The 21,453-nt window shown below is 38.6% G+C and overlaps 1 protein-coding gene across 1 annotated transcript in view; it reads left to right on the forward strand.

Moving 5' to 3' along the window:
- The window catches only part of ROS1 (ROS proto-oncogene 1, receptor tyrosine kinase), a 118,267-nt gene that overhangs the window by 7,018 nt on the left and 89,796 nt on the right, over positions 1-21,453 (forward strand). The window contains 10 exon segments of the mRNA XM_057489314.1: positions 1,866-1,925; positions 3,675-3,701; positions 8,036-8,159; positions 14,040-14,188; positions 14,829-14,967; positions 17,617-17,818; positions 18,452-18,528; positions 19,989-20,111; positions 20,251-20,435; positions 21,177-21,274. Of these exon segments, the coding sequence (XP_057345297.1) occupies positions 1,866-1,925; positions 3,675-3,701; positions 8,036-8,159; positions 14,040-14,188; positions 14,829-14,967; positions 17,617-17,818; positions 18,452-18,528; positions 19,989-20,111; positions 20,251-20,435; positions 21,177-21,274 (1,184 nt within the window).

Genomic DNA, 21,453 nt, shown 5'->3' on the forward strand with positions numbered 1-21,453 from the left:
GTGTGTTGAAGTGGAAAGAACACAGAACTAATCCAAGTCCATGGTTTTGATTCTACACAGCTGTGTGGCTTTGGGTAAACTGATATTTCTGAGACTTAGTTTCACTATGTGTTATCTGAGAGGGTTGGATTAGTCTCCAGTGTTTCTCCCAAAAATTACATTTATGGCTTTATTACTTTTCTGTACTTGTATCCATTTATTCAACAAGTGTTTAGTGACTCAGAGTATAAGTATGAACTATGTGCTGTCTTAGGTAACAGGGATTTAAGAGTGAATAAAATAGGGTCTCTGCTTTAAAGGGCACTCAATATTGTAGAAAGACAGGACACATGCATAGAGCCATAGCCAGACAGCACCGTGAAAGCCCAAATAGCAGTATGTGTGAGGAACAAACAAAATACACAAGAGGAAAAGCACCTCACTTGCCTGCATGGCCTTTAAATGAAAACTAGCAAGATGAAGAGTTTCCTGGAAGGTCTGGAGGGGACAGGGTACACCATCAGAGGGAGCTAAGACACAAAGGTTTGAGGCAGCCCAGCATGTTCAGGAAAGTAAGTCTTTCAGCTTGCTTGAAAGACAGGGCGTATGTGTGGAAGATGGGAAAGTAGATGACAAGGTTTGTGAGTTAGGTGGCGCCCGACCATGGAGAGCTCACTCTATCATTTTGGTAATTTGGTTTCAATTACTCACAGTTTTAGGTAAGAGAAGGGTAAACTTAGGCTTTGCTTTAAAAATATCAACCCAAATGTGGCTAAGAGAGATCCCTCATGAGGCTGTTGGCAAGTGGAGGTGGGCACTGAAGAAAAACAGGGGCAGTAAGTGAAGAACCCAGCTGGATCTCAGATAATGGAAACCCAAGTCAATAGGATGTGGTGGTAGATTGTGCATGTGCCCTGGGATGCTGGAAAGAGAAGACACCACGGTTCCTGGCTTGGCAGCTCGGAGAACTGTAGCAAATTAATGATATACACAAGCAAAAGAGCAAATTCTAGGGTAGAAAATGAGGAAATTAATATTTCACATGCTTAATTTGAGGTGCTTACAAGGCCTTCAATGGAGATGTCTGAGGAACAATTGGATATCTGGGTCTGGAGCTCAGGAAGGAGTTGAAGTTACATCTTTGGGGGTTATCGGCCCCAAGGACAGTTGTAGCTGAGGTAGGGCATGAGCTCATTGCTGGAGAGCTTGAAGAGTGAGAAGAGAAAAATCTGAGTGCAGGACACAAACACCTAAGGGGTGGGCAGAGGAGAAAAGTGATGGCAAAAGAGAAGGAATCAAGAGGGAGAGGGGGTGCAAGTGTCACTGCGGCCTGTGGAAGGAGCAGCCAGCACACTCTCAGGAGCACATAAATGATGAATGGTAAGGAGAATGGCCAGCAGGAGGCCACGGCCACTTTGGGAGAAGGTTTTCAGGGCAGCTGTGGGGTGGAAGCCAGCTAGTGGGCAGCAGACTACCCAAACTGTATCCCTATTAGGGTTTTGATATGCTGTCTTCTGGTTGAGTCCCCAGCTGTGAGTTTTGCTTATCACATGAGGACATGCCAAGGACATACAATGTGCTCCATACCATGCTGTCCTGGTCCTTCCCTGCAGCCAGTGGGCATTGTGCAGGTTGGGCACTCTGGATTCGAGGCCTGCCTACCCCCGGCTGAGCAGCCCTGGTACCCCACAGCAACCACACCAGGCCCTGCTCTCTGTAGATATGACAGCTCTACTTAGAATCCCCCAGTCCCGGTTCTTTTGAGGCCACAGATTCTTTGGTAGATACCTATTTCTGAAATGTTTTTTTGTGACTATGTTGTACTTTCAGGTGACAAGGAAAGTCATATTTCTTCAGTCAACTCTGTCTCTTATTATGTCTTGCAGTGCATCCAAGGATGTCATTTTTGGGACTCTGTAGATTAGGAAAACTGTGCTTCAAAGTGTGTAAGTATTAATTATTTTTTATTAATTAATTGAAAATTTTAAGTAAAAAATTTTAATAATGTTTTAATTATTTTTAATTAATTAATTAAAATTCTAAATACAATTTAAAAATTAATGTTTCTCCCAAGAGAAAAGTTGTCTAAGAGGGTTCCTATTTGAATTTCCATTGGCCTTCAATTAGTTTGCTCGACTCTAAAGGAAAAGTAGATAGCCATACACAGTCATGGGCAAAAAAATTGAGATCAACATTATTCATGCAATTGGAGACCAAGGGAAGGCAATGCAAACAGTAGACTCAGGGATAGTAATGCAAATTACTCCAAACTATAAAGGCCTTTTAGTGAAATGGTAGGTATTTGTAAAATTTCCTAGTCCTGGGCTTCTCACAGTTTCAGGTGCCATTATCTGGGGATCTTTTTAAAATGCAGATTCTGATTTAGTAGGTCTTTGGCAGGACCTGAGATTCTGTGCATGTAACAAGCTCCTGGGTGATGTGAGGCTCATGGTCCCTGGTCCACGCTTTGGATAGCAAGGCCCTAGATCATGTTCAAAGTTTCTCTACAAGGAACATGACAGCATCTACTCCAGAGGTCACACATAGTTGGGTTTATTACACTATATAGGAAGTGCACCTCAAATACTTTATTTTTCATATTTTATTTATCCCAGCTTTGCTACTTGGTATGTAACTTAGTTAAGGTACTTAAACCCTTGGAACTTTACTTTCCTTATCAATAAATTAGGATAATAATTGAATCTCCCTGCTAAGGATAGTACCTGATACACTGCAATTACTCTGATCACATGAATAAGAATTTTGTCTTTTAAAAGTGGGTTCCTTGTTCAGGTTGTTCTGGTTAGAGGTTAAATTGATAAGGATCATGGTAATTTGGGGGTAATCCTAATACCATTTTCTGTTAATGAGTCATTATTATACCACTGAGATTTAAATAAGAACATGAACTTGCATATAGCCCTCATAGCTTTTCAGGTATAGTCTGTCCTCACAGATGTTTATGAGGGAGTGTATAGTCTCGTACAGTCTGTCCTCAGAGTTCTTTATGCTCCCTCTCACATGGTGACCATGTGCCTCACAGAATGGATGTTACCAAAAAGTGGAGCAGGTGCACTTTCTACAGTTGCAATTTAAATAATCATTTGTCGAGTTATGTATTTGGTATCTTTTGCATGAACCTGTAAGCCCATCGGGGTGGGACCCTCTCCATCTTGTTCATGCTGTGTCTGCTGTACAGAACAGTGAGGGCCCCTAGAGGTGCTTATATAGCACTTGCTGAGTGATGAGTGGAAAGTACCGTTTGCTGCCAGCAACAGTGCAGGCAGTAGGCCAGCCTGTGCAGAGGAGCCTGCTGGCCTTTGCTAGTTAGAGATATTGGTGGTTTTCATTTCAGATTCTGTCTCTACTGGGCGTCTGCCAAAACCACTTCATTCTCTGAGCTGATCCATCACAGATTACCTCTTAGTTGACTGGGATTTTCCAGTAGGCGTCATGCTCCACCATTTTCCAGTGATGCAAACATAATTTCTACAGCTGTTCAATGCTTTAGCCTGCCTGGACAGAAGGCCCAGCTGCAGGCTCTCTTGCTTTTGATTGCTTTTTAATTGTTTTTTTTTTGGTCAATGGTGGGGTAAGAAATTAATTTGAAAGAAATATATAAAGCTAAATGTCAATAAAATTATCTCCAACTTTAAGGATTTTAAGTAGTGTCACTTTCCTCTTTTCCTCTGCAGAATGATACCTATGCCACTGTTTGTGAGGTGAGTTGGCAATCACTTACAAAAAAGATGTCATCAATCCCACGTCTTTATCCCTTGTCTTTAAGGAGCTATTAATAAGAAAGAAGAAACCTGAATCATTCTCAGTGCAGAGAAACATTTCTCCTAGAAGTCCTATTACTCTGGGTATAAAAATGACTGTATGACTCTGTTTTTGACAGATATTTGCTGGTTTATATACCTCTGTGCACATCTATCATGTACATATAAATGTATAAGTATGTGTTTGTGTCTGCACACACACATTCACATACACACATATATATTACTCTAATCTGGTTTGAAAAGTTCTAATTCCTGGGGCCTGGGTGGGAGAGGGTAGTGGAGGAGAAAAGTAGAGGAACACATAGGGATATCCTTATCTCTGCTGATTTCATTTCCTTCCCCATAAATCACAGAGCTCTATCATTAAATAGAGTGCATTAGAAAAGAACACTGTAGTTGCAGTTTTCTTCCTTATTCTACAAACTTCCTTTGACAACATTTTGAAACACAACTTTTTAAAGTCCCTGTTCTCATACAAGGGACCTAGTGCTGGCTGAGGCTGCCTAAGCCTTCTCAGGGCTCACTCCCTGCTTCCCTCCCTGCACTTGGTTTTCTCTTCTCCTTAGGTTTTTGTTTTTTCCTACTCAATCTTCAACTGTCCTGGACTCCATATCCTTCAGAATTCATTGTAGGTTATTTGACAATAGGTATTTGTGAAGAAAATGCAGTATTTCTCAGTTTAAAATCTATGTAGTGTTCTATTTAAATGTGTTTGAAACCAGAACACAGAGCTATCTGTCCTGGAGAAGGAGGACAAATTATCATTCATTAATAAAAATTAATAAAATAGAAAAATTCCCTTTTGTAGAAACTAAAAATAAAAACAGAAAAATATGAAACTAGAATATTTTCTTAATAGTTTGTGCTTATTCTGTGCCAGAGTGATTTTTCCTTGGGAGTGGATAAAGGAGGGGTTTGGTTAAGAAGAGATAAATCAGAGGGGAAAAGTCACTCCAGTTGTAAATAGATAAAGTTTTTCCTGACTGAGATAAAAAAAAAATGCCTGAGAACTTTTTTATGTGATTAAAGCAAAATTACCCCCTCAAAAAAAGTCCTTAGAAGGATTGTGTCAGGAAAACCACAGAGAGTTAGTCTCTCAAGCATTGAAGCAGCCCAGGATTAGGCTTCTAGTGTGGTAGTTCCCTGTTAATTATCGTGTTGCTGAGTTGTCTGTGCTTATATAATATAAATCTCATCTCTCAGTGTTGTAATTTATATAATTATTCTGTTCTTTTCTATTTGTACTTTGCTATTTTCTACTTTAAAATGTCACACTTTAAATAAAGTAGAACTGAACAGTAGTACATGCTATATAGGAACAGAAGTAGAGGTAGGTATACGCATAGATGGATACTTTAACTCAGCTACCTACACCTTTAGGAAATCAAACTCCTCAACCATTAATGCTTCAACCTGGGAAACTGGGAATTTTTGTGCATGTTCCTTGGAGGAAATGATCTTGGAAGTGATAGCTTAGCAAAATATAACTTGGAAAATGGTGACGACAAGTGAGACAGCTTATTCCTGATAAGTTAAAACACAAATTAGATATATTGCTCTTAGAAATGTTTTTATGGCTTCTCATTGCCATTTGAGAAAAATTGCCATCTATCAACGTTTGCTGGCTCCCCTGCCTCATCCTGCACCCCTCTTCCTGTTCTCTGTGCCCACCACACTGGCCTTTCCCTCTTTATTGAATATTGGGGGTGCATGTCAAGGCTTTTGTCCTTGCCCAGATCTTTACAAGTCCAGCTCCTTCTAATCACTCAGGTCTTGCTTTGAGGGTCACCTTTGCATGGTTCTTCCTGATCACCCTAACTAAAGTAAGACTTTTGCCTAATCAGTCATTGTGCTTTTGACTTATTTTATTTATAGTAACTTTCATTATCTGAATGTGTTTTAGTTTAAATAATGTTTTTTACTCAGTTATTGTATGTCCCTTTCTAAGATAATGTACATTCTATGAAGGCAGGTAACTTAACCTGTCTTGTTTGCTGTCAGATCCCTATAGCCTAACACAGTGCTTGGCACATAAAAGGTCCTGAGATATTCTTTGAATGAATGAATGATTTTTTTAAGGAAATGAAGTCACAGTTCACATGGAAAGGCTGCACTAGATGTAGCCTGGGGGGTGGTGTTCTTCTTGTGTTACAGGAGTAGCAAAGGCACTGACAGCATGTGTGCCAGGCTGGGAAACACAAGAGTGGAGCCAAAGGGATGATGGTGAAGATGGTCTTACTACTGTGGGAAAATGGGAATATGGATGGGAATTGAGATATGAGGCTGATGTAGTCCCTGGGAAGCATGCTTGGCTTCCTAGATGGGAATGGCAGCTCAGTAGCCTGGAAATGCCCCATCCAGGGGCTTTGTGCTTAGATTCTGTGACTCCGTTAAATCCAACCACCTTCAGATTCTCTCTAAGCAACTCAAGATTGAGAAACACTGGATAATAACTTCATTTAAAATCCAACTGTAGATTGAAGAGAGAAAGAGAGAGAGAAAAACCTAATCCATTGTTTTGGCTTCACTTGAGGTAGCATTTAAATTCTTTAGAGTAGAAACTTCCACTTATAATATTACTAAGTTCTGGGGATCTTATGTACAGCATGGTCATTATAGCTAATCATATTGCCTTATATACTTGAATGTTGCCAAGAGAGTAGATCTTAAATGTTCTTACCAAAAAAAAATTGCTAATTTTGTGATGGGATAGAAGTGTCAGCTAACACTATGGGGGTAATCATTTGCAATACATAAATGTACCAAATCAACATGTTGTACACCTTAAGCTTATATATGTCAATTATATCTCAATACAGCTGGAAAAAGTTCAAGCTTCACAAAAGTAAACAAAACAAAACAAAAGTTTTAAACTCCTAGGTAGATCAGAATTTTATTAATGAATTTTCCCCTGAGAAAATGAAGGAGAAGGAGAGAATTTCTATGATGGTCAGGACTAGCTATATTTCCAAATAAACATTATTCCATCTCCTTTCTTCTTTTTTAGTTTCATTTATTGAAAACAAAAATTCCATGTTACATTATAATTTTGCTGCCACTTGGTACATTTATTCTTTGCAGTCAGTGAACGTGTTGAATGTATTTTACTGAAAACTGCAAAGAGGATGTGAAAAGTATACTAAACCCTCACGTTTAATAATCCTGAGCCCAAAATAAGGTATTTAAATTAATCCTTAACTAGGCAAATCCCGTTTTATCAGTTGCACTTCCTTTGAGTATGCAGATCAAACATAGGACAGCTAGTATTTGCAAATTACAGCCCTTCTCTACCTGGGATGTTGAGGACAAATGCATTGTCATGGTTTCCATCATTATCATGAGAAACAATAGCATGTTGTCCTAGGTACTATAATTATAAATTAAATGAGAGCAGGGAGACGGATCATGATTGTGTTGTAGTTTTACAATGTGTGTCTTTTCCCCAAGTTTTTGTTTCCCCTCTGTAACTATGCTAATGAATCTGATAAGAGTTGCCGGAAATTTGCGTCTCAGTTACCAAAACGTTTACTCTGTTTTTGGTTAATGAAATAAAATGTTAATCATCATTAGGTTTTTGTAGACCTTAAAATTTAGCATTGGTATTAAGACATCCATTAAACTGTTCAGTTAATGTAAAATTTAATAGTCTTTAAAAATTTTTTTCAAAGACAGCATGGATATAAAAATAAATAGGCATCATTTTTGGCTCAAGTGTTAGGTTATTAGCTCACTAAACCTTTGACCAAGATGACAAACATATAATTGCATTCTGAGCTAGTGTTCTTTTCAAACTGTGGTGTGTCACCATTAGAGGTTTATAAAATCAATTCAGTGGAAAAAAGAGACAATAAACAAAATGAAATAGAATAGAATAGAACATGGAAGATAGCATCACAGGAACAGGATTTCTGTTTGGGGGAAAAAAATGTTCCAAAATTAGACTGTAGTGGTGATTACTCAATTTTGTGACTCTATTAAAAACCACTGAACTGTGTGCTTTAAATGGGTAATTTTATGGTATGTGAACTATATCTCAATATAACTTCAAAAGGGAAAAAAAAGTAAGCACTGTTTCAAGAATCTTTTTTCCTCCAACTGTATGTGTTCTGAGTTGTTTTGTTAAATGTGTTTTGAAATTGGGGACATGGTCAAAAAAGTTTGAGAGGTACTGTTTGCTATCCCACTAGCAAACGAAGACTTCAAGTATTACTGTTGAAATAAATGATATACAGGAATACTTACATATCACGGATTCATATTTTGATATTTAGCTGAAGCTCAGCAGCAGCAGCAGAACACAGGCTGCGCTGGCCGGCGGGCTGACTTCTCCGCAGCGGGAATCCTGCGAGGTGGGCTGCCGCAGCGCTGAAGGTGCCTATGAAGAGGAAGTGCTGGGTAAGCAGAGGCTGCCTCTGTTACTCAAAATGATCTCCACTCCAGGGGCCTGGGATTGGGTAGGACAAGGAGCCACCTCTTAAGATATCTAGACTTCTACATCTCGGTATGTTACTATATATATCAGTAAGTTCAAATTCAATTAATTTCAGATTGGAAGTCATTGTGATAGAAACTCGGCAGGACTCTTCTTTCAGAGCAAAAGAGGGGAAACACTTCCTATGCCTGGTGTTTAGGACTTGAGATTTTTGTCCTCAGTTCACTAGGACTAAATATCTTTATGAGAGAGACAAATGTGAATCCTGAGCCGACTTGATGTCAGGAAATATCACCGTTTTAATGAACTGAAAATATAGGAATATTTTATTTAATACAAACTTCATTATTCAGTAGAGTTACTCAGTAGAGCATGCATTGCTCCCTGCAACGATCTGGGATAATAGCAGAATGTATAGAAACTATGCTTCTCAGTTTTGGATTTTGAGTTACATAGGGGATTGGCTGTACATGTCCCCAGTTCCCTCTCCTGATTACAGAGCAGACTGGGTGTGTCTAAATGGCTTTGTCCAAGTGAGTTAATTCTTCAGTGGTTTCTGCAGGATCGACACTTTGTAAAGTCAGAGCCTGAATGTTAGTTTAGAAGCTATCTTTTCCAGAATTCTTGGGTGAACTCCCACTGAGAGAGAAACAGTTCCCTCCAGAATGGGAAATGTTGGGTTCTTCTGTAAATTGTAGTCCATGTTTCAATGGATGGATCCTAATGCTCAATGGCTGATGGAACCTGGAACGAGGAGTTTGCCTTGCTATCCTGATTTGCTTCTGCCCCTTAGTGTCCCACAGAACACCCTCCTTGACATTTATGTGGAGAGGTAGTTGTATTACATTCTTTTCCTTCTGTGTAGTGGCAGTTAGCTGTGGGCAAAATTTATATTCTGTGGTTTCCAAACTGTGCACAGAGTTACTCCAGGGCATCATAACTACCTCACGGGGAGGCAGGGGGCATTTTAAGTATTCCAAGAGAAGCACCGGGATAGTTGACATCTGTTGGACATGGCTGGAAGTACTAGCTTGGTATAGTTCATGGTATAAACCATGGAATGACCAGCATTCTCTTTCTGGGATTCTGTATCTTTGCGATGCTGGGTTTTTATTGATTGCTGGGATAAAAAACAAGTATCATGCAAACACTCAAAGTGAAACAGGAAATGAGGATGGTGGTGCCCAACTGATTGCAATACAGGAGAAACCGAGTAGTGCCCAATAGGCACACTGGTCCCATTAGTGTACAATTATTTTTATTTAAGAATGAAATAAATATATTACTTTGTGTTCCAATTTATCTGTGCTATTTTTCCCCAAACATCTGCTAAATAGATAGAACATGTGTACTTAAATTATAATGTCTTAATAAGTAAATGGAACTGTTAGGTAATTCTTTTGGTCCAGTAACCATGAAAACATTACTGAGAAGCTAAAGATGCTGGAACTGAGAACATTTGGGAAACTTTGGTTTACATTTTTTTCTTATATTCTAGAATTGTATGGCAGCCTAATTACATAATTCCATTAGAATACAAGCATAATCAATGGTTTACTTTAAATATCTCATTATCTGTGGATCATTGTGTCTCTTCCACTAACAAAGGAGATGTACCAAGTCTAGATAGAGACATATGTGCTTACAGACCTTATCTTTAGTTTGGTATAATGAATCTTTGTCCATACACCTAAAATCCTGTTTGTCTCTGGTGCATGGTCTGTGAGTCTGCTATGTTATTCTATTTTAGATACCCTCCATGACCCTTTTCCACATGGTGGAAATGATAATTTATTGAAATAAAAATAGCCTCTATTTATTAAGCATTTATGAGTCAGATACTGTTATAAGTAACTTACAGGTATTAGCTTCTTTTGTGCTCAGAGGCATAAATACTATTATTATCCCCATTTTATAGATGAGAAAAATAAGGCATGCAGTAAAAATGTTTACTTGGGGCCACGGAAGGAAAGGAATGGAGTTTGAATTTTAACACAACTATTTTATTCCAGAGCCTTTTCTTATCCACTCTGCTATGTATATCAGCCCAGCCTCTGTTTCTTATTTAGTTAATTATTGTCTTGATATTCTAGAACAAATCTACTTTACCTCCATTTTTCCACATGCATCACCATGGCTTCAAAACTTATGAAGCCTATGTTTAGCTATGAAATGTACATTTACTTGTTCTTATATAAATGGTTCCTTCTGCCCAGTTCTCAGCTTACACCCTTCCCAGTGCTCCTGATTCTTCTGTCTTACTCTGCTGGCAAACCCATCACTGAACTCCTCTTTAAGGTGTCAATCTTAAAAATAAAATAGCCAGTTGTTTTACTAGCAATAGGACTTTATTCAATGAATAGCAGAGGAATTGCAATTTGGGACAAGCAAACTATGGTGAATCATAGGCAAGTCGGGAGAACAAAAGAGAGAAACTTGCATTTATAGAGGAAAGGAGGAAATTGGGGAGGGTTGATTTGACAAAAGGTCATTGGAGAAGAAGAGTTCAAGGTTGTGATGGTTTCTGATTAGTTAGTGCATTGCTGCTGAGGCAGAGAGCTTCCTTCCTTTTTTTTTTTATTAAAACAGGAGATAAAATTCCCATGTGAAAAATGTCCTCCCTGGTCAACATAATTCCTCACTCTTCCTTTTGGGTAGGTGGGCTGCAGCAAGTGTCACGTGGAATCACAGCGCCCCCTTCAGGGCTCTGACTCCACCTTAAGTGAGATTTCCTCTATTTTCACACAGGTATCCCACAGCATATTCCATTACATACTATTGAACATCTTACACTATAAAAGAAGGGAAAAGTGGAACTGTGCCTTGCTTGCATAGTTATAATAGCCAAAATAAACTGGAAAATAGAAGAATTAGCAGAGAAAGATTTTGCTAAGCCTCTCTGTAGGCTAGACCCTCAGATTACAAAGACATTCTTTTTTCTGGGTCACAGAGTGTTCTAGTAGTACAGATTTCAATAGGTCCAGATTGTTATCTATAATGATCAGTAATTGTGTCAACTTTTAACCAGAAATAGTGAGGTCATGGGAGTTTATATTTAACCATTTTAATCTCCTTTCAAAAAATTATACTTTCTCAAACAGAGTAGTGATACTTTTTCTATATAAGAAAGCTTATCCTCTTAAGATCAGGAACAAGGCAAAGATGTCTGCTTTTACCACTTCTGTCCAATATAGCATTAGAAGTCCTAGTCAGAGCAACTAGAAAAAAGGTACCAAAGGCATCCAAATTTGAGAGGATAATTATCTCTGTTTACAGATAATATGATCTTATAAGTAGAAAGATACCAAAAACCTGTTAGAACTAATAAACAAATTCAGCAAAGTAGCAGGATACAAATTCAACATAAGAAACCCAGTTGCATTTCTATTCACTAACAATGAACAACCTGAAAAGAAAATTAAGAGAAAACAATTCTATTTACAATAGCATCAAAAATAAAATAAAATACTTGGGAATTAACAAAGGAGGTGAAAGACAAAATGAAAACTATAAAACATTTCTGAAGCAAATTAAAGAAGACATAAATAAATGGAAAGACATCCCATATTCATGGATTGAAAGCCTAAATATTGTTAAGATGTCAATACTAATGCAAAGCAATCTATATATTTAATGTAATCCCTATCAAAATCCAAATGTGTTTTGCAGGAATAGAAAGGCCCACCCTAAAATTTATACCTAGTCTCAAGGGACCCCAATTCTTGAAAAGAAGGACAAAGCTGGAGGACTCACAGATTCTGATTTCAAACTTACTACAAAGGTGTAGAAATAAAAACAGTGTAAACAGTGTAGTACTGGCATAAGGACAGACATCTGGACCAATGCACTAGAATAGGGAGTCTAGAAATGAATCCTTATATATGCAGCCAAATGATTTTTGACGAGGATGCAAGACAGTTCAGTGGGGAAAATACAATCTTTTCAAGAAATGGTGCTGGGAAAACTATCATACAGATGAAAAAGAATGAACTTGGGCCCTTATAAAACATCATATACTAAATTAACTCAAAATGGATCTGTGACCTAAATATAAGACCTAAAACTATAAAACATTTAGATGAAAACATAGGGCAAAAGCCTTACAGCACTGGATTTGGCAATGACTTATTGGATGTGATGCCAAAGTCGCTGACAACAAAAGTAAAAATAGACAAATTGGACTGCTTGAAAATTAAAAATAATTATGTTTCAATAGACACTAGCAACAGAGTAAAAAGGCAACAACAGAATTGGAAAAAATATTTGCATTTATGTGTCTGATTATGGATTAATACCCAGAATATATAGAGAAGTCCTAAAACTCAACAAAAAATCCAAACAATGTGATTCAAAAATGGGCAAAAGACTTGAATAGACATTTCCCCAAAGAAGATATACAAATGGCCAATAAGCACATGAAAAGATATTCAGCATCATTAAATCATTAAGAAAATGCAAATTATGGTGAAATACTACCTCACATCCATGAGGGTGGCTACACTAAAAAAAAGGAAAGGAAAATTGAAAGTGTTGAAAAGGACATGTAGGAATTGGAACTTGGGTACTGGTGGTGGAAATGTAAAACGATAGAACATCTGTGGTAAACAGCATGCTGGTTACTCAAAAAATTAATGATGAATTACCATATAATCCAACAGTGCTGCTTCTGGGTTGTGCTCAAAAGACAGCAGGGTCTTGAGAGAGATGTATACACCCATGTAAAACACACATACTGAATTCAGAGTAGCTAAAACATGGAAGCACTGCCCAAGTGCTCATTGGTGATGAATGAATAAGTGAAATTTGATGGAATGTTATTCTGCTTTAAAAAGGAGGGAAATTCTGACTATGCTACAATATAGATGAACCTTGAGGACATTCTGCTAAGTGAAATAAGTCAGTCACAAAAAGCCAAACACTGTTTGATCCCACTCACAGGAGGTACATGTATTCAGAATCACAGAGACAGAAAGTAGAATGGTGTTTTCCAGAGACTTGGGGGAGGAGGTATGCAGAGTTAATGTTTAATGGGTAGATGTTCAGTTTTTCAAGATGAAGAGTTCTGGAGACAGATAGTGGTCATGGTTGCACAGCAGTGTGAATTTACTTAGTACCTCTGAACTGTACACTTAAAAATGGTTATAATAGAAATTTTATTCACAATAAGAAAAGGGGAACAACAAAACTGAAGCATTAAGTTAGTCACAATTTTGGAAAATAGAAAAAGTAAAGTAAAATTTCAATGTGGTATCAATCATTCATAAGTCTACCCCTTGTACAGTGTCAAGGAAGCAGCAACATTAAATGTGTTGCCAGTTGCAATGTCACTAATGTCTAGAAGTTATGAAATATTTTGTAATACAAAACAATTGACTATAAAATCCTTCAGAGTAAAGACAGTTACTTGCACATATAAAAATAATTTATTGACAAGATGAGCAATAACAATGGAATTATAGTGTAAGTTTTCAAAAGTGTCTTGGGATACATGTCCTGGGACAAAGGGTGGTTCTGCTGTGCTCCAAACATGCTCTGGGCACCCACCCCTCCTGCCTACAAGGAAGTGGTAACATGACAGACAACTGGACAGTCCCAGAACACTCCGTGTTGCTTGCCTGTAAAGAAGAGGACTATCTTCAAAGAAAACAGTGAGTTTTATGGGGAAAATAAGATGCCAGACTGAATGACTAATTTTAAAATATAAGCCAACTGAATGTAAATTTGGGTGAATCACTGTGGCACGATGTAACGAGAAACCTGAGGACACTAGATGAAACAGGCTCCCTCTCTCCTGTTCTGACAGACAGGGGTGCGCTGTGTGTGAAACCTTGTTTTCCCTCCAGAAAATGTAGGTCTCCCCACTGCATCCTTTGCTTCTTCCATTGGAAGCCATGGTGTGACATTACGATGGAAGCCTGCCAACGTCTCTGGAGTAAAGTACATCATTCAGTAGAAATATGCACGGCTTACTGGAAGCTGGACATACACTGAGGTAGAGAACCTTCCTGGGTATCTAAACACAGACTGCCAATTCACTACATACAATTATAGGCATAGAGACATTCTAATAGAGAAAATTCAAACATAAAATGAGTGGTCAGATCAGATGAACTTTAATCTCTGCCACTCTGTAACACATTGATGCTAAAACCTTTATTTTTGAGGACACTATATTATTGGACATATGTACTGTTCCCTCAGTGCAGTATCCCATAACCAAGCTCTCATACCATTTATCACGATCTTCCCATCTCACCTAAAATGATTCCAACTAGGATGGAGGGCAGGAAGGTCACCCAGAACTGTCACTTTTAGGAAAACATGGGCAAAGTCAGAGAAAAATAATCCCAAAACAGCAAGTATATCACCATAGAAAATTAAAATTAAGCCTTGAGGTAAATGCCAAGTTATTGAATTCATAATTTTGTAATTTTGAAGGAAAGCCTTTCTGTGTGATTTGTGCAGACTGGCGTCTGGACCGCTCAGCTCTAAGCTCCAGGGCCCTGCTATACCTGAGGTGGCTGGTGCTGAATCACCCTCCACCCAAAAGATCTTCGAACTGCCCTGTGCTCTTTAGTCACCCTGTATGGTGGTGATTCTGTAAATGCTGGTTTTTGGTCTCGTTGATGTAGGCCGTGTCCAAGTTCTCATATGTGGTAGAGCCCCTGCATCCTTTGACGGAATATAATTTTCGAGTGGTCTGGCTCTTCACAGCTCAGCTGCAACTGCATTCTCCCCCAAGTCCCAGTTACAGGACTCATCCCTATGGAGGTATGGTGTGCACGTATTGCTTATGAAATAGGGAAATTGTTCCAAACTTTGGCTTAGTTGGTTTTTATTTTAAATAATAAAATGAATCTAATTCTTTATTAGTTGATCCATTCAACAATTGAGTACCTATCTGTGTGCCAAATAGTGTTCTTAGGGCTGACTTTGCCTCTGTGAGCGAAACAAAAACCCCTGCTCCTATGGAACTCACATTTTGGTCAGGGAGAAATACTCTAAGCCGTAAACATAATAAATAAGGAACATATATTATTCTTGGGAAAGTGCTGTGTGCTTGGCAAAAGGAACATTTTGAGCAGGGGGCTTGGAAATGGGAAGTCAGGGGGAAGGAGAGGCAGGCTGCAGTATTAAATAAGGTAGTCAGAATGAACCTAAAAAGCAGAGAAGTAACTGCTTCACGTCCTCCTTCAAAAGTTAATTTGGTAACTCTGTGTAGGACTTATTGAGGGAGTGACAGAGGTTGGATAGGACAGAGGTAGAGAGACCAGCTAGGAGGTTATTATAATCTTTTACCATTTTATCAGACTTTTAAAAAAGTACTTAGATTGGAGCTTTCTCTGATTTCTTCTTTTGAAGGTGTGACTCACACACCAGGAAAAGGACCCAAGCTGAGAGCATTTTCGGGAGGAGAATGCCTGGGGCAGGCAGCAGAGGAGGCTTGTCTGGTGCCCTTGACCTCAGAGCTAGTTGCGTGGACTTAGGACTTACTCCAGGCCAGATGTTAGCTGTCCCCACCCCTCAGTTCTGGGGACTCGCTGTGCACAGAGAGCCTCGGATGGAACGGGGCCCTGGACCTGAGCACAGCTGGAGAGCTGGTGAAGCTGGTTGAAGCGTTTCCCCCTGCCCTGCTCAGTGCCCTCTTACTGCTTATCAGATTTTAGTGTATGCGTGGCCACCTCTGCTGATTATTCCCTGAGCATCCTTAGAACCTCAGATTATGGCCCAGGGCCATGTTTGACATATTCCCATCAGAGAAGAATACACGGACCCTTCTGTTTTCAAAGCAATGCCTCCTGTACTCTACTGGCGCTGGAACATTTTCCAGTGCTGGAGAGATACCATGGTCCATGGTTAGTGAAATAAAAATAATGAAGAAGATAAATTAGATTAAAAAAATTCTATTTCTGGGCCTTTCTCCTGGATATGCAAGCCCACATATGCTGTGGGTGTCCCAGGTCTACCCTGGGTGTCCTTTCCATGGAGAGCACCTCATGCTCCAATTCTCTCTCACTTTTCTAGCCACATCAAAACTTATAAACATCCATTTTGTGTTCCATTACCTCATGGCCTTTTCTCTTTTAGATATGGGAAATATATGAGTTTAGATGGCATTATTGCCTTTTAAATGGGGCCTTGATGAAGATAATTTCTTACTCAAGTGGAGTAGTTATCAGGTGAGGAGCACCTTGCCTAACCAGAGCAGCCTTTCAGGGAGGATTTTTTGGGGGCGATGTGGGCAATAATCACAGCTCACCATGTAGATGGAATCCAACTTGCTTGAAGTGGAGCAGTCATGTCTGAGCATTGACCCTAATGAGTTTGGTTTTTGACACCCTGATTCTAATTAGTGGGAGATGATTCCTACTTCTCTGTTCACCCAGGTGACTGAGTGCATGGAGCAGAGGAATGACACAAGGCTGTTTGGGTTTGCCAAAGATTAGTCTGAAGTGGGGAAGAGTTGTAGTTGAGAAAGGCTGAGAGATCGATTAAGAGGCCTTGTTCAAACTCATCCACTGTGACTGCTGAACTGATTTCTCCCAATTCTCAGGAGTCAGGGATGAGGCAGAGCATTTGTCAAAAGAGTTCAGAGGGAGAAGTCTATTCAGAAACAAAGTGTCATCAAAGTACACCTGTCTGTGGAAAGAGGAAATAAGAGAGTGTGGTTTCAGGGGTTGGGACATATGAAAAACAGACCTGGATGGAAGATAGGCTGTTAGGTCATTTGTTTTCCTTTCTGTTTTTTTGCCACTTCAAATCTTAATTAATCACTGCATGCTCCTGTCATCCTTCACAGGGGAAGACGTGCTACTAAAGCACAGTGAACCTGGATCCCCAGGAACTTGGCAGCTGGGGGAGGCAAGGTACAGTCTGGGTCTGCCCAGCCTTAGCCAATGAAAGCAAAGCAGACTGTTCTAATTCAGGCTTATCTAAACCCGATCTTCAGCTGGCACTAGTCAGGCCATGGCACTCCAGCCCGTGAAAAGGCCCAGGAATTACTTATTTCAACTCATGTTAATTATTGACTCCCATTTTGTTACAGATTCTCTTGTCTTTCCTAACCTGGTTCTATCCCACGTTTCAACTCACTTATGTCTCTGGAAATTTTTAATGACTTTTTTTCTAGAATTCTTACCCTATTGGAATGCTTCCACATTTAATTTTATCTCATAAATTAGAAGTGAGGAAAGTAACATTCAAAAGAGTCCCTTAGAAAAGGAGCTAACCAGTGTCATTTAGAAATCAAGAGTTGCATCTCATAGAATCTTACCACCTTCTCTCTATCACTTATTTAGAATATTAATAAAAATGCTTCTTTTATGCTAGGTTTTCAACAAACAAGATGTTTTTCCTATCCTATTTACATTTTTTCCATGTATATTTTTCTGTTTACTATGTCACCATTATCTCTTCCAGTTCCTGAAACTGCTCCTTTCATTAGAAATATCGAGAGCTCAAGTCCCGACACAGTGGAAGTCAGTTGGGATCCACCCCAATTCCCAGGTGGACCTATTTTGGGTTATAACTTAAGGCTAATCAGCAAAAATCAAAAATTAGATTCAGGGACACAGAGAACCAGTTTCCAGTTTTACTCCACTTTGCCGAACACCACCTACAGGTAAGAATTAAGTGGTGCAAGGAAAAGGTACCCACAAAGGCTGCAGGCACGAGAATTACTTAAGAAATATGGTTTAAAAATGGTTTAAATGTATTTTGAGAAATCCCAGTGTCTTTGTGTTGCTGGGATTAAGTTATTGTGGTTTTCCTCAAGTTTATATGTTAATTAGATTGTATCATCCTAAGCAAAGTCATTCTTGTTTCTATTATATTCAGAGGATATTTATAAATATGAGCTGATAAAGACATCATAAATACCATTTCTTCATTTAATCCAACAAGAAGAAAGTAGGGAGGTGATATTCTGTTAATGATATTTTTTATTAACCATCAGGAGGATTATTTTACTATTGTTAACTTTTCTGGCATTTACTAAGTCCTCTTTAAATTAGGGTGGGAATGGGGGTCATGCAGATAGCAGAGTTCAGCTTTTGACCTCTGTGACCCCGAACTGTTCTATGGGGAAGGCAAACAAGGATGTGATTGATGGTCATTTTAGTGCTTGACAGGGCACTATGTAACCAAATACATTCATTGCCACATCTTCCTTTAAGAAACATTGTTGCTTCTATTTTTATCTCATGTTCACACTATGCCATGTAAAACACATCTCTTCAAATTGTTTTTGGAATAGGTTTTCTATTGCAGTAGTAAATGAAGCTGGTGAGGGGCTGGAAGCAGAATCTAGTATTACCACTTCATCCCCAGCAGGTATGGCACAGAGGGGTTCCATCTGTTACATGGGAACTGAGGGTGTAGCAAGGGTGGGTTCAGATCTTGAAGGTATAAGGTCATCGGGTGGTCTCAAGACCCCACCTCTTCTGCCCAAACAGGCACTCATTATTTTTTGGGTTCTTGGTAAGCTTTCAGTTTTAAGTGAGTCCCCATATTTAACAAATGAAAGTAAACTGTTAAGCCAAAAGTTTTCACATTAGAATTTAAGAATTTAAAAATTAGAATGACAAAATTTAGGGATTAAAAAAAATGACCTCAAGCAAACCCTTGGTTTCAGTTGAAATTGCTAGTGATTATGACTAACCTTTACATAGTAGGGGATATGAACAACCTTTCTGCCCTCACTATATTATTTTATGTATCACCATTTAATATATATCATATATCTTTTTCTTCCAGTCTCCTTCAGGTTTTTAAATATATCTGGACATAATAATTTACACTATAGCATTCTGAATATTCAATCTACCAAATTCTTTTTTGTTATTATTTTACAAGTGCCTTTTTTTTTTGGCTTTGGCAATTTAATAATTGCCTTGAGTGACTGAATAATTATGGCACAATGCTAATGTGAGCAAAATAATAAATGAACATGCTTTCTAAGGAGCACCAGAAATATGTTGGGGAAACTAGTAAAGATCCACACAAAGATTCAGCATTCAGGGAGTCTGTTCTATTTTTCACCAGAAACCCATTTGGTGACTTAATCTCCTCCTGCCCCAGTCTGCACATGCCTGTGCCAGTATGTACTCAATGTCATCTCTCACCAGCCTTCGGTGTTTTCTGGCTGTTAGGAGACTCCAGGAAAGGAGAGGTATTTTTGTCATTCAAGAAGTATGTGCAAAGGGCGAGTTAAATATAGAGCAGGCTTAGGTTGTTACTGTGATCATTGCGTAACATTCATTAATTGCCCTGAAAGTTGCACAGTGTGTCAGCCTCCAGCTGAGCAGGGCACGAGGCAGAGCTCCGCAGGCCTCAAATCTCAGTCCTCCAGGGCTTTTCTCCTGCTCCAAGGAAAAGACAGTGGAAAACAAAATGGAGACAACCAATGACTCTCTGTATGTGTGTCACAACCCACTCTGGCCTGGGCTGCACCACCTCCACCAAGCAGTCAGATTCTCACAGCTCAGGATAAGGAACTGAGCTCCTTCCCAGGGTGGGGCTGTTGAGAATGGTGATGCTTCATATGATGTTATTTTGGGGCATTTAGGGACATTAAGGGGCATATTCACATAAATCCAACTTTTTTGGCCCTGTACTTCCTACCTCTACTCACTGAATCATGTGATTATACCACAGTTGAAATGCCCCAGTACCTTCAGAGAAAATCTGGCCTGCTTCTTTCAAGTGCTAGCTTGTTTTGAAGGGTGTTATTAATCTTTTTTGTTTCAATGTGCATGTGGTTGGTCTATCTGTAAGTCGTGATGTTGTTTTAGTTCAAGAAGAGGAACAATGGCTCTTTTTATCCAGAAAAACTTCTCTAAGAAAGAGATCTTTAAAACATTTAGTAGACGAAGCACAGTGCCTTCAGTCAGATGCTATACACCATAATATTACAGGTAAGTATAATAGAAATGTGCCATAGTAAAAAGATTCAGGTTGACTTCTATTTAACCTCTTTGTTAAAAATTAAACAAATAAATTCTGTTTCTCAAGTTTTTAAAATGTGTTTATACATGTATCTTTTGGCTTTTCTAGCAATATCAGTTGATGTCCACCAGTAAGTTATTTATTTTTCTGAAGGAACTCTTATATGGGTCAAGGAGGTTGCCAACATGTCTAATATGTCTGGTCTAAGAATTTTTTACAGAGGTTCAGGATTAATTTCTTCCATCTCCATAGACTGGCTTTATCAGAGAATGTATTTCATCATGGATGAACTGGTTAGTATGAGAATTTAAAGTGAATAATGAGATATTGCTTATTCATGTGCATAACTAAGTAATTTTACAAGTACAGATAATTCTTTCTTTAATTCAATAAATACTCATTGAGTATTTATTATGTTTGAGACACTAGATTAGCAAAGAATCATAGATCTGTTCTATATGGGAGTCTAGACTTTACATAGTACTAGTCATGACCTCACATTAAATCATCTGTGAATTTTCAAAGCCGTGAGTTTATACTAATGATAATTCATCATCCATAGAATAGTGGTGGTACCTGTGTTATTATGAGGTAAAACTGCCAATCATGATCAAAATCAGTGCAAACATTTTGAATTACATAATAACCAGGGGTAACTTTAGTAGGTTTCTGAAAATACAGTATTACCAAACCTTTGAGGAGACACAGTCTTGACATATTTCAAGTTTCCTTCCTTGAAAAGGACAGGCTTCTCTCAGTCACTATTGCTGGAAAACCATTAGCGTAGATATAGCTTAAATACTCAAAAAGATGAATGCCTCCACAAGCCAGGAAATTAGGTACTGAATTTTGTTGATGCTAATAGGATATAAATTTAGGGTAGAGGACATAAAACTGACTTTTAAGGGCTTTTTTATGTTTTTGAAATGTACTCAGCACAATTCTAAGCACAGAACAGATACTCAAGAAATCATCATTGGCCAAATTGAATACAGACAGAAACGAATACTCCTGATGTGTTTTTGACTCTCTAGGTATGTCTCTGTGATTTAGAGAACTGCTCAAACATTGAGGAAATCACTACTTCCTCAATTACTGCACCCCAAAAAGTTGTGGCTGACTCATACAATGGGTAAGTTATTAGCCTTGTAAATATGAATTCTTGTCTATTGGCAAGAACTTCTGGGAAACTTGCTTGCTCATGAAACATTATGGTGTGAGATGAGCCAATCTATGTATCTTATTTTGAATTTAATCAAATCCAGGCAAAGTGTTTATTCTGTGGAGCTACAAGGAAATTTTTCTCATACT

Source organism: Manis pentadactyla, chromosome 12 (assembly GCF_030020395.1).
Source record: "Manis pentadactyla isolate mManPen7 chromosome 12, mManPen7.hap1, whole genome shotgun sequence".
In the NCBI taxonomy this organism is placed as follows: Eukaryota; Metazoa; Chordata; class Mammalia; order Pholidota; family Manidae; genus Manis; species Manis pentadactyla.